At 35.2% G+C, this 12,968-nt stretch overlaps 1 protein-coding gene and 1 long non-coding RNA gene across 17 annotated transcripts in view; one reads left to right on the top strand and one right to left on the bottom strand.

Annotated features, from left to right (window-relative positions):
* Positions 1-12,968, bottom strand: part of LOC137203415 (uncharacterized) — a 685,692-nt gene that overhangs the window by 502,493 nt on the left and 170,231 nt on the right. The window lies entirely within an intron of this gene.
* Positions 1,220-12,968, top strand: part of RBBP8 (RB binding protein 8, endonuclease) — an 80,964-nt gene continuing 69,215 nt past the window's right edge. For 6 of the 9 annotated variants that reach the window (XM_067699525.1, XM_067699524.1, XM_067699522.1 and 3 more), the window contains exons 1-2: positions 1,220-1,358; positions 4,130-4,334. In XM_067699525.1, the coding sequence (XP_067555626.1) occupies positions 4,226-4,334 (109 nt within the window). In that variant the 5' untranslated portion in view covers positions 1,220-1,358; positions 4,130-4,225. Of the gene's footprint in view, positions 1,359-1,398; positions 1,530-4,129; positions 4,335-12,968 lie in introns of those variants that run through there. The other 3 variants (XM_067699530.1, XM_067699531.1, XM_067699523.1) reach the window with 2 other exon arrangements.

Here is a 12,968-nt window from a genome sequence, read left to right as displayed (position 1 = left end):
AGACTGATTTAATTAAATAAATAATGAAAACTGCAATAAGTGTCAGATAGGAAGGCACATAGCACATAGTGCTGTAAGAGGATCTGATAGAAAAGACTAAAACAAGATAAAATTTGGAAGTGAATGATACTTTAACAGGGTAATGAATGTTCAGCAGCTCTCTTTTATAAAGATACCAAAGTTCCTACAGCATTGCTAGGATGGTACAGAAACATCCTGTTATGCCCACTCGCAAGGAGTAAGCTGTGATATTCATCCCTTAAGACCGGGAATGAACGGGAAAATTACTTTTACATTTTATATCTTTGATTTCCCAAATACAACTCTACTTTTTAAAGTTTATAATATCCTCTGTCTTCCTCCCAGGTCTTATAAGTATTAAAAAAAGTATTGAACTGGTTTAAGAAATATTACGATACTGTCTATTCTGTTTATTTTCTTCAACTTCATATATTTAGAATTTCTAACGCTAAAACGCTTCTTTTAAATAGGTAATATAAATAGGAAAATATACTAATAATTTGAATGTTTATAAACAAACAGCCACATAAAACGTTGACTTAAAAAAATTACCTAACAGCATGTTGTTCCAATAAATAATGCGTCACTTCTGATTCCGTCTCATTTCAGGTTCGTCAGAAACTTTCTTTAACCTGAGCAAAATGCACATCGTTCATTTTGCTACGCGGCCTCGCCACCCAGTCCGGTCAGGTCGCATCACTAAACTGTAGGTAAGAGCTACCAGCCGGAAAGCTACGTTAGATTGATCTGTGTCCCTTCCCTCCTCAGTTAACTTTAACTTTCCATCTGGTACGGGCCGCTCCTACGTGCTTTCCCAGAAACGGGCTTAAGTCAGACACATTGATCACTTCTTAGGAGAACGTGAATCTCCGCAGACAGAACAGCGTGAGCTTTCTCCGGGCCCTCTCAAAAACCGCGGTGGCGGCCGCCAGCTCTCGGAGCCTCTTCTGACGGCTCAGTGGAAGAGCTCCACTCTCCAGTCACCGCCCAACGCGGTGGGACTCGTCGCCGACACAGCTCCTCCGCAGGGGGCGTGAGGGGCGCCACCCAGCTCCGCGGAGGTAGGAGGAGGAAGAGGCGTGACGTCGCGGGAACTCCCACACGACGTTGCGTGACGTCGCGCGAGGTCCGGGCGGGGCGAGCGTAGCCGGCGGCCCTCGGGCCCTCCCCCAGCGCTGGAAAACGCGGGCTGCCCCGAGGGGGCGGCTTGGCTGCTGGCGGTGTGGCAGATTAGTGAGGGAACGAGCAGAAAAGCGAACGGCCGTCTCTTCCCCTCTCCAGAGCGTGCTCGCGTTCCTGCTGGGGCTTTCGAGAATCTCGACGCAATCTTGCAAGCCGTGAGTAAAAGGAATCTTTTTCCCCGACCCAAAGCGCTGGGTCCTAGCGGGCTATTTCCGGTCTGGAGCTGCCGGCTGACCGAAGGCGTTTGACCCCGGGGTGGGGATGGCTGTATGGCGCTGGGGCTGAATCTGAGGAGTCGGCTGGAGCCGGCCTGAACTACGCAGGAGGCAGACCGGATTGCGGACGACCCAGCGCTGAGTGCTGTTTCCGAGTCTTCGCACCAGCTGAGAACTTGCTTGCCGGCGCCGGGCCCGCCACGCGCATGCGCCGACCTGCACCCGGTGTCGCCGCGCGCGCTTCCGGCGCCAGTCGTGTGGTTTGTTCGGCGGAGCGCTTTGGCGAGGGCGGACCGCCAGCCCTTCGCGGTGCGGGAGGAGGCTGATGGCTAAGGGTCCTGGGATGGGAGCCACTGGACCTCTGCTCTGCTCGTAAGAGCAGCAGTCAGAGTCCCTATTCAGTTTGTTCAGGGCCCTTGTGTGAACTGAGGAGCGGCTCTTGCCTCACCTAAGAATGTGTGTGGTGTGACAGGAAAGATCTTCTCTTGAGCACCTTCAGTGTGGTGGTTTGTGGTTTACATTGCAACAGGAGGCACAGAAATGTAAATTATTGCAAACTGTTGAGCCCTGGATGCAACTTGAGAGGCAAGATGCACATTTTTGAGAAATTATTCGTGCAGCGAATAACGGTTCAATATCAAAAGAAATGCCAGCAAAAAGTGCTAAGCATGCAAAATAGATTGGAGAGGGTTTCAAGTTTCGAGTTGATGTGGAATACAACAATATATTGAACCAAAAACTGGAAAGCGCCCTGAAATATTCTTGACAACAAGCATCTAGACACACAGACACACACACACTGTAAAAGAGCAAGGAAGATGATTGCCATAAGCTGTTCAATATCTGAACAGCTTAGTATTGATAAATTGTTATGTGGGGGGAAAAAAACACTTAACCTTTTTATTACCCCTGAAGGTAGAATAAAGGAAGCTTATCTTACACTATTGGTTTTAAACTATTGAATGCTAAAATATACAATTTTAAATTGTTCATTAAAGTAACTAAAACTTTGTTTTGAACTTTTTGATTAATAAAAACAATTAACATTTTTGTTTTGTTTTTTTTGCTTCTTAGGAGTATTTTGGAGTTCATTGGCATCACAACTTGAGTTGCAGCAGCGACGTGGCCGTAGTAGACGTGTCCTAGCAATGTGACCTCGGACGAGTCACTTAGTCTCTTAAGCCTGTTTTCTTAAACTCTAAAATGAAATTAATAATATCAGTAGTAGCTGTTTTATACAATGTGAAGATTAAATTAAAAGGAAATATAAAACAGCACACTCCATGGTACATAGTGAACACTTAATAAATGGTGGCTTTTATTGACAGTAGTATAGACCCATTGATTTATCTTTTAGATAAATAAAAGATAAATTTAGATAAATAAAATTTATTTAGATAAATTTAGATAAATAAATGGAATTTATTTAGATAAATTTTAGATAAAATTATTTAGATAAATTTTAGATAAAATTATTTAGATAAATTAGATAAAATTTATTTAGATAAATTTAGATAAATAAATAAATGGAATTTAAATTTAAATTTATCTAAATTTAGATAAATAAAATTTATTTAGATAAATAAAACTATTTAATAAATAGTTGAATACAAGCCTCTTTAGAAATTAAAAATAATTTCCTAATATTATGTAAAATCTAGTACTTGTTCAATTTTCACTGATTATCTTTAAAAAAAGTGTAATCACAATTTTTGAAAAGCTTAATAAATGTATTTTTATTTCTTTAGTGTTTTATAGTTTACCAAGTGGCTCTGCACATAATATTGCTCCCTTTAGACATGCCCTTGCTTATCTTAGCCTCTTCATCAGAGACCTCAGGAAGTGGTTAGTAAAAGACACTTAAATCCGTTTGGGCACTTGTTAGCAATGGTAAGGCATTGACTAAGGAGCCAGATGTGAGGGTTAGTAGATTTGTTAATCATTTTATTGTAATTTTTTAGTAGTAGCTAGTTAATGGTTCCAGTTTAAGAACACATATTAAAATATTTATTAATCCACTTGAACTTAATAGCCTGTTGCTTCCTTGAGGGGCTACACAAATAATAAACTTAATCATTCACCTTTATTCTGAGAGGCACAAAATAGCTTTACCCATATTTGCCTTGTTTTTAGATGTTTCCGTATTCATAGATCTTGGCTGTGTCTGTATCTTGCTCACCAAATTTCATTGTTATGAGAAAGCTGTTCAGAGACTCGTGTTAGTCAGTCATCTTTCTTGCTCTTTTACAGTGTGTGTGTCTATATGTGAATGCTTATTAAGTCAAGAATATTTCAGAGTGTTTTCCAGTTTTTGGTTCAATATATCGTTGTATTCCATATCAACTCAAAAGTTAAGAAAGCAATAAATTCTTTTAGAATGGGGAAACAGTACTGACCATGAATGATTACAAACCTCTCTATATCATAGTCCTTTCAATTAAACATAATGTAGGTAATTACTTCCTCATAGGCGGAATAAGAAAAAATTTGCCTGAAAGAGTAGCTTAACTTAAGGCCAGGTAACTGAAATTGGGGCTTTTCTCACCATACTCATCTTTTTTCCTCACTTCCACCCCCTCAAATTCTAAAGTGATTGATCATAGGTAAATAAGGAAAACTTGAGATCAGCTGCCTGGTCTTGAAGTCATCCTGATTTCAAATTACACAAAGATAAATGCAGAATTCACTTATGTTGCAATCTGTTGTTTCAGGTATTTGAACTGACCAAAGACAACTTCAGACCTGTATAATGTAACAGAAAAGGTCAGAAAACATTAGGCAGTAGAAGTGTGAGCATATTAAGTAAGATGAACGTCCCGGGAAGCAGTTGTGGAAGCCCTAGTTCTGCAGATGTATCTAATGACTTTAAGGATGTTTGGACAAAACTAAAGGAGTGTCATGATAAAGAAGTACAAGGTAATTTTTTTCTGAAATACTTGTAGCAGTATTCTGCTGAGACTATAATAATAATAACTAATTTTTATGACAGTTCAAAGATCTCATTTTTAAGGGACCTTTACTATTCCAATTTTGGGTGATTCATTTTTATGGTTGAGTTGTTGCTTTTTGACTACAGACAACTAACCACAGAATGTAGCTCCTGCACAGCTTGTAGTTACTTGTAATATGTATGGTGTGGTGGAAGGGGCATAGAAATTGTTGACCGAAGATCTGGATTTGAATTCTAATTTCATTTATGTACTTGCTCTGTGATCTCAGCAAGTTACGTAACCTCTAAACTTAATTATCTTCTGTAAAATTATTTGCAGGATTGTTTATTGACATAAAAATACTACCTAAGTCATTCAACAAACCTTCAGAATTTGTATCTCAGTGCTTGGGTTTGCCACCAAGCCCTGAGACCCAAAAGTAAATGGCAGTTTGCCTTCAAAGAGCCTGCAGTCTGGTAGAGAGAGAGTCATGTGAACAGATAATTAACAGTATAGTGAAATAAGGGCTAAAAGGTTTATATGAAATGCAATGAGCATACAGAGAATTGAGCTGTTGCGATTAGGTTGAGTATATAAATGTTATATATGATTGTGTTAAAATGTACTATTAAAAGCTAAACTATTAAAGGTAAACTCAACGTCTGATAGTAAGCCTTAATATACCTATCTAATTCTGTGACTTTCATGTAATACATTTCCCCCATGTGTGGGAAATGCTTCGTATTACATTTGTTTCTTGATTACCTACTGCAACCATAGGTTAATACTACCGTGCTTTATAGTTTTTTTCTTTTCCCTCAGTTGAATAGCTTTCTCTTTTTTTAAAATTGAAGTATAGTTAATTTACAATGTTGTGTTGGTTTCAAGTGTACAGCAAAGTGATTCAGTTACACATATATATACATATATGTATTCTTTTTCAGATTCTTTTCCATTATAGGTTATTACAAGATATTGAATATAGTTCCCTGTGCTGTATAGTAGGTTCTTGTTGTTTACCTGTTTTATATATAGTAGTGTGTATATGCTAATCCCAAACTCCTAACTTATCTCCCTCCACCCCACCCCACCCCCAGTCCCCTTTGGTAATCATAAGTTTGGTTTCTTTGTCTCTGAGTCTATTTCTGTTTTGTAAATAAGTTCATTTGTATCATTTTTTTTGGATTCTACATATAAGTGATATCATATTTGTCTTTGTCTGGCTTACTTCACGTAGTATGATAATCTCTAGGTCTATCCATGTTGTTGCAAATGGCATTATTTCATTCTTTTTATGGCTGAGTAATATTCCATTGTATATATATACCACATCTTCTTTATCCATTCATCCATCGATGGACATTAGGTGCTTCCATGTCTTGGCTATTGTAAATAGTGCTGCTATGAACATTGAGGTGCATGTATCTTTTCAAATAAGAGTTTTCTCCTGATATATGCCCAGGAGTGGGATTGCAGGATCAACTGGTAACTCTTCTTTTAGTTTTTTAAGGAGCCTTCATACTGTTTTCATTTCCCTAATGATTAGTGATGTTAGCTTTTCATGTGCTTATTGGCCATTTGTGTATCTTTGGAGAAATGTCTATTCAGGTTCTTTGCCTGTTTTTTAATCATATTGGTTTTTGTTGTGGTTGAAGTTCTTTGTATATTCTGGATATTAATCTTTTACCTGATATATGGTTTGCAAGTATTTTCTCCCATTCTGTGAGTTGCGTTTTCACTCTGTTAATTGTGTCCTTTGATGCATAGAAGTTTTTAATTTTGATATAGTCTAATTTATCTACTTTTTTCTTTTGTTGCCTATATTTTTGGTATTATATCCAAGAAATCATTGCCAGATCCATTGCCATTAAGTTTTGCCTTGTGTTTTCTTCTAAGAGTTTTATAGTTTTAGATCTTATGTTGAGGTCCTTTTTCCATTTTGAGGTGAATTTTGTATATGGTGTAAGGTAAGGATATAACTTCATTCTTTTGCTGTGGATATCTAGTTTTCCAGCACCATTTGTTGAAAAGACTGTCCTTTCCCCATCGAATGGTCTTGGCACCCTTCTCAAAAACCATTTTTTTGAGAAGGGTGCCAAGGCTCTATTGTAATTGGTCTGTATGTTTGTCTTTATGCCAGTACCATATTGTTTTGATTATTGTAGCTTTTTATTAAGTTTTGAAATCAGGAAATATGTGACTTCCAACTTTGTTCTTTTTCAAGGTTGTCTTGGCTATTCGGAGTCCCTTGAGATTTCATATGAATTTTAGGACATATTTCCCTACTTCTGCAAAAAAACATCATTGGGATTTCAATAGAGATTGCATTGCATCTGTAGATCACTTTGAGTAATGCTGACATCTTAACAATATTAAGTCTTCCAGTCCATGAACATGAGACGTCTTTCCTTTTCTAAATTTCTTTCAGCAATGTTTTGTAGTTTTCATCATACAAGTCTTTCATCTCCTTGGTTAAGCTTATTCCTTATTTTGTATTGGATGCTTTTGAATGCTATTGTAAATGGAATTTTCTTAATTTTAGATGCTATTGTAAATAGGATTTTCTTAATTTCCTCTTCAGAGTGCACGTGGTTTATGTAAAGAAACGCCACTGATTTTTGTGTGTTGCTTTGTATCCTACAACTTCGCTGAAAGTTTCTATTTCTTAATTGTAGTTTTTGAATTCTTAGCTGAGAAAAACATTAGAAACTCTTTAATTTTATTATGGAAGGTTGGAATTCAACTACATCTGCTACTCCACTTACATCTGTTACTGCTCTATTACGCTCATTCTTTGATAGATTTTTCTGATCCATGTTTCCATTAAAACTCTCTTTCAGCATATTAGAATTGCTGATGCAGTCAGGGTACATTAGTGTTCGGTTAGAAATCCAGGTGTCAATGAAGTTATTATTGTTTTATCCATTTTTTTTTAATTTAAACTTTTTTTTCTAAAATTGTGAAAACACAAAATAAACAGCAGAAATTTACCCTCTTCTCCCCACACACAAACAGGTAACCACTTTTATTATCTTTTGTGTGTGTATTTTTTTTTAAATTTAAAGTTTAAGACTTTTTAATTTTAGGAAATATTGTACATTTATAAAAGTAAAGAAAATAGTATAATGAACTCCTATTTACCCATCACTCAGCTTCAACCGTTATCAGTACACAGCCAATCTTGTTTTACTTATTTTGCATTTGCATCTTTATCCCTCTTCCACTCAGTTACTTTGAACTTTCTGACATAATTTCATCTATAAATACTTCAGTATATTCCAGTAGTCTTTTTTAACAAAAAATTGCCATTATTATACTAACAAATTCTTTAATGTCATCTTATACCTATTAGATGATTATGTTCAAATTTCCCCAGTTATCTAAAATGTCTTTTTATAGTTGGTTTGTTCCCATCTGTATCTAGAAGAATTCTCCATGTTGTGTTTGATTAATATATCTATTGATTATTTGCAGTGTAGTTTTAGTTTATGTTTCCCTTATGAATGAGATTAAGCATCTTTGCTTATGCTTGAGGGTGATTTGTATTTCTTTCTTAAGAACTGTTTATATACCTGATTATTCTTTGGTTGGCCTTTTCCCTATCAATTGATAGGAGCTGTTTATATGTGAGGCAGATTAGTTCACTTCAAATATTTGAAAGTTTAGAAATTCAAATTTGTTGTTAGTGATAAACATCTGATTTTTAAGTGACTGTGCTTGTGGTCATATGTTCAGGGACAAATATGAGTATTTTACATTAATTCTGCTCTTCATTTGACTACACTGTTTTCCCCCAGAAAATGTAGTGTGAAACACTGAGGAAGTATTCTGAGTTTTAGTACTGACTTGCTATTCATTCAGTGAGCAGTTATTGAATTATATGCTGAGAATGGTAGCAGTTGCTGAGAATACAACAGTGAAGAAGACACAGTAAGTTTTGGGGGCATTGTATTCATCCTCTTTCGGAAAATATTTATACACTGTAGTTATATAATGAAATGATAGCAAAAATAATCCAGATACAAGATATTCTGTCTTGTATAATGGCTACACTGATAATAACAATGTAATCAGCTACGTGCACTTTTAAAACTGCAAAGGAATAATAACATCTCCCAACTTCTGTTGAAGAGAAGCCATATCCTCCTCTTGGTTTATAATACTGTGACCCCAGCATGTAAGTTTACCAATAGGAACAGTTTCAAGTTTAAACTATTATAGGAGCTATACAGTATGAAAAAGCTTATTCTTTGTGACCTGGAGGTAAAGCAAATACAATATCTTCAAATGATTTAAATAGGACCAGATGTACTTGAGTTTTTAATTAAACATTTAACAGAGAAGAATTAGCATTCTGCCATCTTCAAGTATAAGGTTAAATTCTTTATCCTTTAAATGATTACTTTCTGTTGTCTTATAATAAGACATTAAAATTTTAAGAAGATCATTAAAATTTTATTATGCAGAGTCCCTATCTTACTCATCTTTCTACCTGCATTTCCATAGGTGAAAGTGCTTGGCACATAGTAAGAAGTTAGTAAATGGTATCTGAATGAATTGCATAGTTTAGCTGCATCAGTGAAACATTTTCTTGAACATAAGTTTTTTAAATCCCATAATATATGAAAATATCAAAATTTCATATCTCTAAAACCCTGAAATGCTTTACTACCCATTTACTTTAAATTTTCTATTTTTAGATGATACTGTAGAAAGTTGGGAAAAGAAAAATAAATCACCATTTTATAGGAATGGCATTTGTTTATTCTTTCCTAGTTTTAAAAGAAATGCATGTAGCTTATTGTATTGTTGTGTTCAGTGTACATACTGTTTTATATGTGACTTATTTTTGCGGTTATTTCATTACTTAACCAAACTGCTTGTTTTTCATGTGGTACATAATCTTCATTTTAGAATTTTTAGGCATACCCATTTAAAACTGGGACAGTTTTATTTTTTAGGCTCCTAATTTAACAAGGATAAAGTATTTGGCAGCTTTCTTCCTCATGTTCATTGGTGTTTCAGGGTCTTCAGGAGACCTCTATGATGAGGAAGCATCAAGAAAATAAATAACATATTGTTTGATAAGAACAATATGCTATTCATCAGATTACAGAACATATAAGACTCACAAATATTACATAATGGATAATTTCTTTTTGAAGTGTGTACTCCTCATGGCCATACTCTTAGTAGCCATCACACTCGCAGGAGCATTAGTTTATATACATGGAAAAACTTTAAGGGAGGAATACAGAAGTTGTTGATGATTTTGATTAATATCTATGTGCTTTATGAACGGTAGGTATTGGATATATGTTTGAGCTGATGAGAGAAGATAACTTCTGGCATATTATAATATATTGATCAGGCTACTTTTGCCAATTTCAAAATCACTTATGGTTTCTTAAAAGTTTTAAATGATCGTGCACTAGTTTTTAAAAATTAGTATGTTATTTAAAAACATTTTGGTTGGGCCCAGGCAAACTTGTTGAAAGGAAGACTTTTTTTGACAGTCCCTTGTCAATGTGTTCCAGATAGTTCCATATAAAATTAGATCCTGTGACTCTGTGATAACATCAAAGACATGCCTAAAGGGTACTTAATTTTTTTTTTAAAGTAGAGGATCCACTTGGAGAAACCAGTATAAGAGGCTATTTGAAAGACGTCAAACATGGACTTGTCCAGACTTTGCAGGTTTTGAAGTATACATAGGAATTAAAATTCAGTCATTGCTTTTAAAACTTCGTGTCAGGTTAAAAAAAAAAAAAGGGAAAGAAAAGATATGAAGGTAGTACCTGAGTTATATAATTTTTCTTAGATACGCATAAGAACTTAAATGCATCTGAACTTGTTTGGATACAATATTTTTTTGCCTTTTAAAATCCCTTTCAGTATCAGGTTTATTATTAAAAAGCACAGGTAATAAGATGGAATTTAGAATATTTTTCATAATGTCACCATTTTAATAAATGGTTTTTGTCCACGCTATGTTTTACCATCAACATCTCATCTAGTAATGTTTTCTATATCTGGTAAATAAGGTAATCAATTTCATAGAAAACTAGGCAGATTTTTGAGGACAGAATTGGAGCCCCATTGAAGAAACGGAAAGTATAGAGGCTCTAATATGACAGAATAAATATTTCTTGATTCAGTTTTGGATTGCTCCATTTATTTTCTTAGATGTTTCATCAAAAATTCCAAAAACATAACATTCATATTAAGACTACACAAATTAGCAATGAAAGGAATTGCAAGTAATTTTGGTCCATAACATCAGTGTCCTAGTCATTAAGAAAGGCTAGTCGTCAGGAAAATGCAAATCAGAACCACAATGAGATATCACCTCACACCTGTCAGAATGGATATCATCAAAAAGAGCACAAATAACAAATGTTGGCGAGGATGTGAAGAAAAGGGAACCGTCATACACTGTTGGTGGGAATATAAATTGTTGTAGCCGCTGTGGAAAAAAGTATGAAGGTTGCTTAAAAAACTGAAAATAGACCTGCCATATATGACCCAGCCATTGCACTCCTGGGTATATATCCGAAAAAAAACAAAAACAGTAATTCGAAAAGATACATGCACCTCAATGTTCATAGCAGCATTATTTGCAGTTGCCAAGATATGGAAGCAACCCAAGTGTTCATCAGGAGATGAATGGATAAAGATGTGGTGTATATATGTACTCAGCCATTAAAAAAAAAAAAAAAGGAATACTACTCAGCCATAAAAAAGAAATTTTGCCATTTGCGGTAACATGGGTGGACTTAGAGGGTATTATGCCAAGTGAAATAGAGAAAGACAAATACTGTATGATGTCACTTATATGTGGAATCTAAAAAATACAACAAACTAGTAAATATAACAAAAAAGAAGCAGACTCACTCAGACTCAGATACAGAGAACAAACTAGTGGTTATCAGTGGGGAGAGGGAAGTGGGGGGCAATATAGAGTAGGAGATTAATAGGTATAAACTATTAGGTATAAAATAAGCTACAAGGATAGGGACTTCCCCAGCAGTCCGTTAACCCAGCAGTGGTTAAGACTCCGCACTCCTATTGCATGGGGCTTGGGTTCAATCCCTCGTCCGGGAACGGAGATCCCACATGCCGCACAGTGCGGCCAAAAACAAAAACAAAAGGATATATTGTACAACACGGGAAATATAGCCAATATTTTATAACAACTATAAATGGAGTGTAACCTTTAAAAATTGGGAATCACTATATTGTACACCTGTAACAATATTATACATCATTTATAATTCAATAAAAAAAGCACTATCATTAACTCTCACATGTTATTTTCCATTTGTGTTAATGTAAATTCGATAATATCCACAAAAAATTAATTTACCCATTTTGAGATCATTAAATCTTAAGAGTAAACTAAGCACACCTTAAATATGGCTGCATCTCATAAAGACAAGTGTCTTTACTTTGAAGTTGAAATAATTGATTAGGCAGTTACAGGAATACTAGTAGTTGTGTTTTTGGTAGAAGCTTAATTCTTTGAGCTATATATAAAGCCACTATTTATCAAGAAGTGTTATTAGGCTTACAATTTATAATTCAGAACCATAAATAACTTGTTTTACAGTGACAGTACATACATATATGGTTTGTTCTGGGTAGCAAACGAGAATGAGTAAAAATTAACATAGCAATGATTTTTATTTTGTTTATAACATTGAATTCTTGGCTTATTTCTGAATTCTTACTTAAATTTGTTTCTTGTATTATGTTCGTGACTACACATATGGGCCCTTAATTGTTTCATTTCTTTGAAAATTCACATACACGTTATAAGGTTAATTGTAGTGCAGCGCTTTTGGTTTTTTCAGCGCTGTTTCCTCATTAGGTGTCTCAGGTTGCCAGTGTTACAATCCTAAATACTTTTTTGAACAGACTACCTGTTCATACAGGAGCTGCATTGTTGTATAGCCTCATTCCTTCCGATGGGTGTGGAGCAGGATTAAAGCACACTTTATAGGGGTTCTAATTGTGGATGCCTAATTGACTTGATGAATGGCAAATGCTAAAATTTAAACACACATACATACACATACACACATAAACCTGTTTCAGGGCTGATCTGCATGACAGAACAAATGCCTCACAGGTGTTGAATGCTTACAAGATAAAAGAGTAGTCTTTCCATATTTCCCAAGAATTTTCTTTTGAAGTTTATAAGGATTTTCTGTCTCATTGTTTCTTTTCTTAAAATGGTTTATGGCAATAATCCATTTCATCTTGGGTGCACTCTTCACTTCTAAAGGCGGACCTGAGTTTTAGAATTGGCCAAAATTAAAAAACAAGAAAATCTAAAAGCAAGTAAATTTTCACACACTTTGGGAAGGGTAAAAGAGTGAGAAACTGCTGACTCTAGTCTTTGGCCTAGTAGGGTCACAAGTTCTTTTCTTAATTCTTCAAGAATGATTTGATGCTTTACTAAGTACTTTCAAGGCCTTGTGAGTTTGTCATCATTACCTGAAAAAGAAGGAAGCTTCTCCAGCTACGAACTTGACAGATGGAAAAGATTTTTTTAAAAACTCAAAAGATCACACCAGTTTTTATTTTAAACAGTGAAAAACTAATGTTTCCCTTTATT

This window comes from Pseudorca crassidens, chromosome 12 (genome assembly GCF_039906515.1).
Source record: "Pseudorca crassidens isolate mPseCra1 chromosome 12, mPseCra1.hap1, whole genome shotgun sequence".
Lineage (NCBI taxonomy): Eukaryota > Metazoa > Chordata > Mammalia > Artiodactyla > Delphinidae > Pseudorca > Pseudorca crassidens.
The sequence above is the reverse complement of the archived record's forward strand: the minus strand, read 5'-3'. Positions and strand labels throughout refer to the sequence as shown.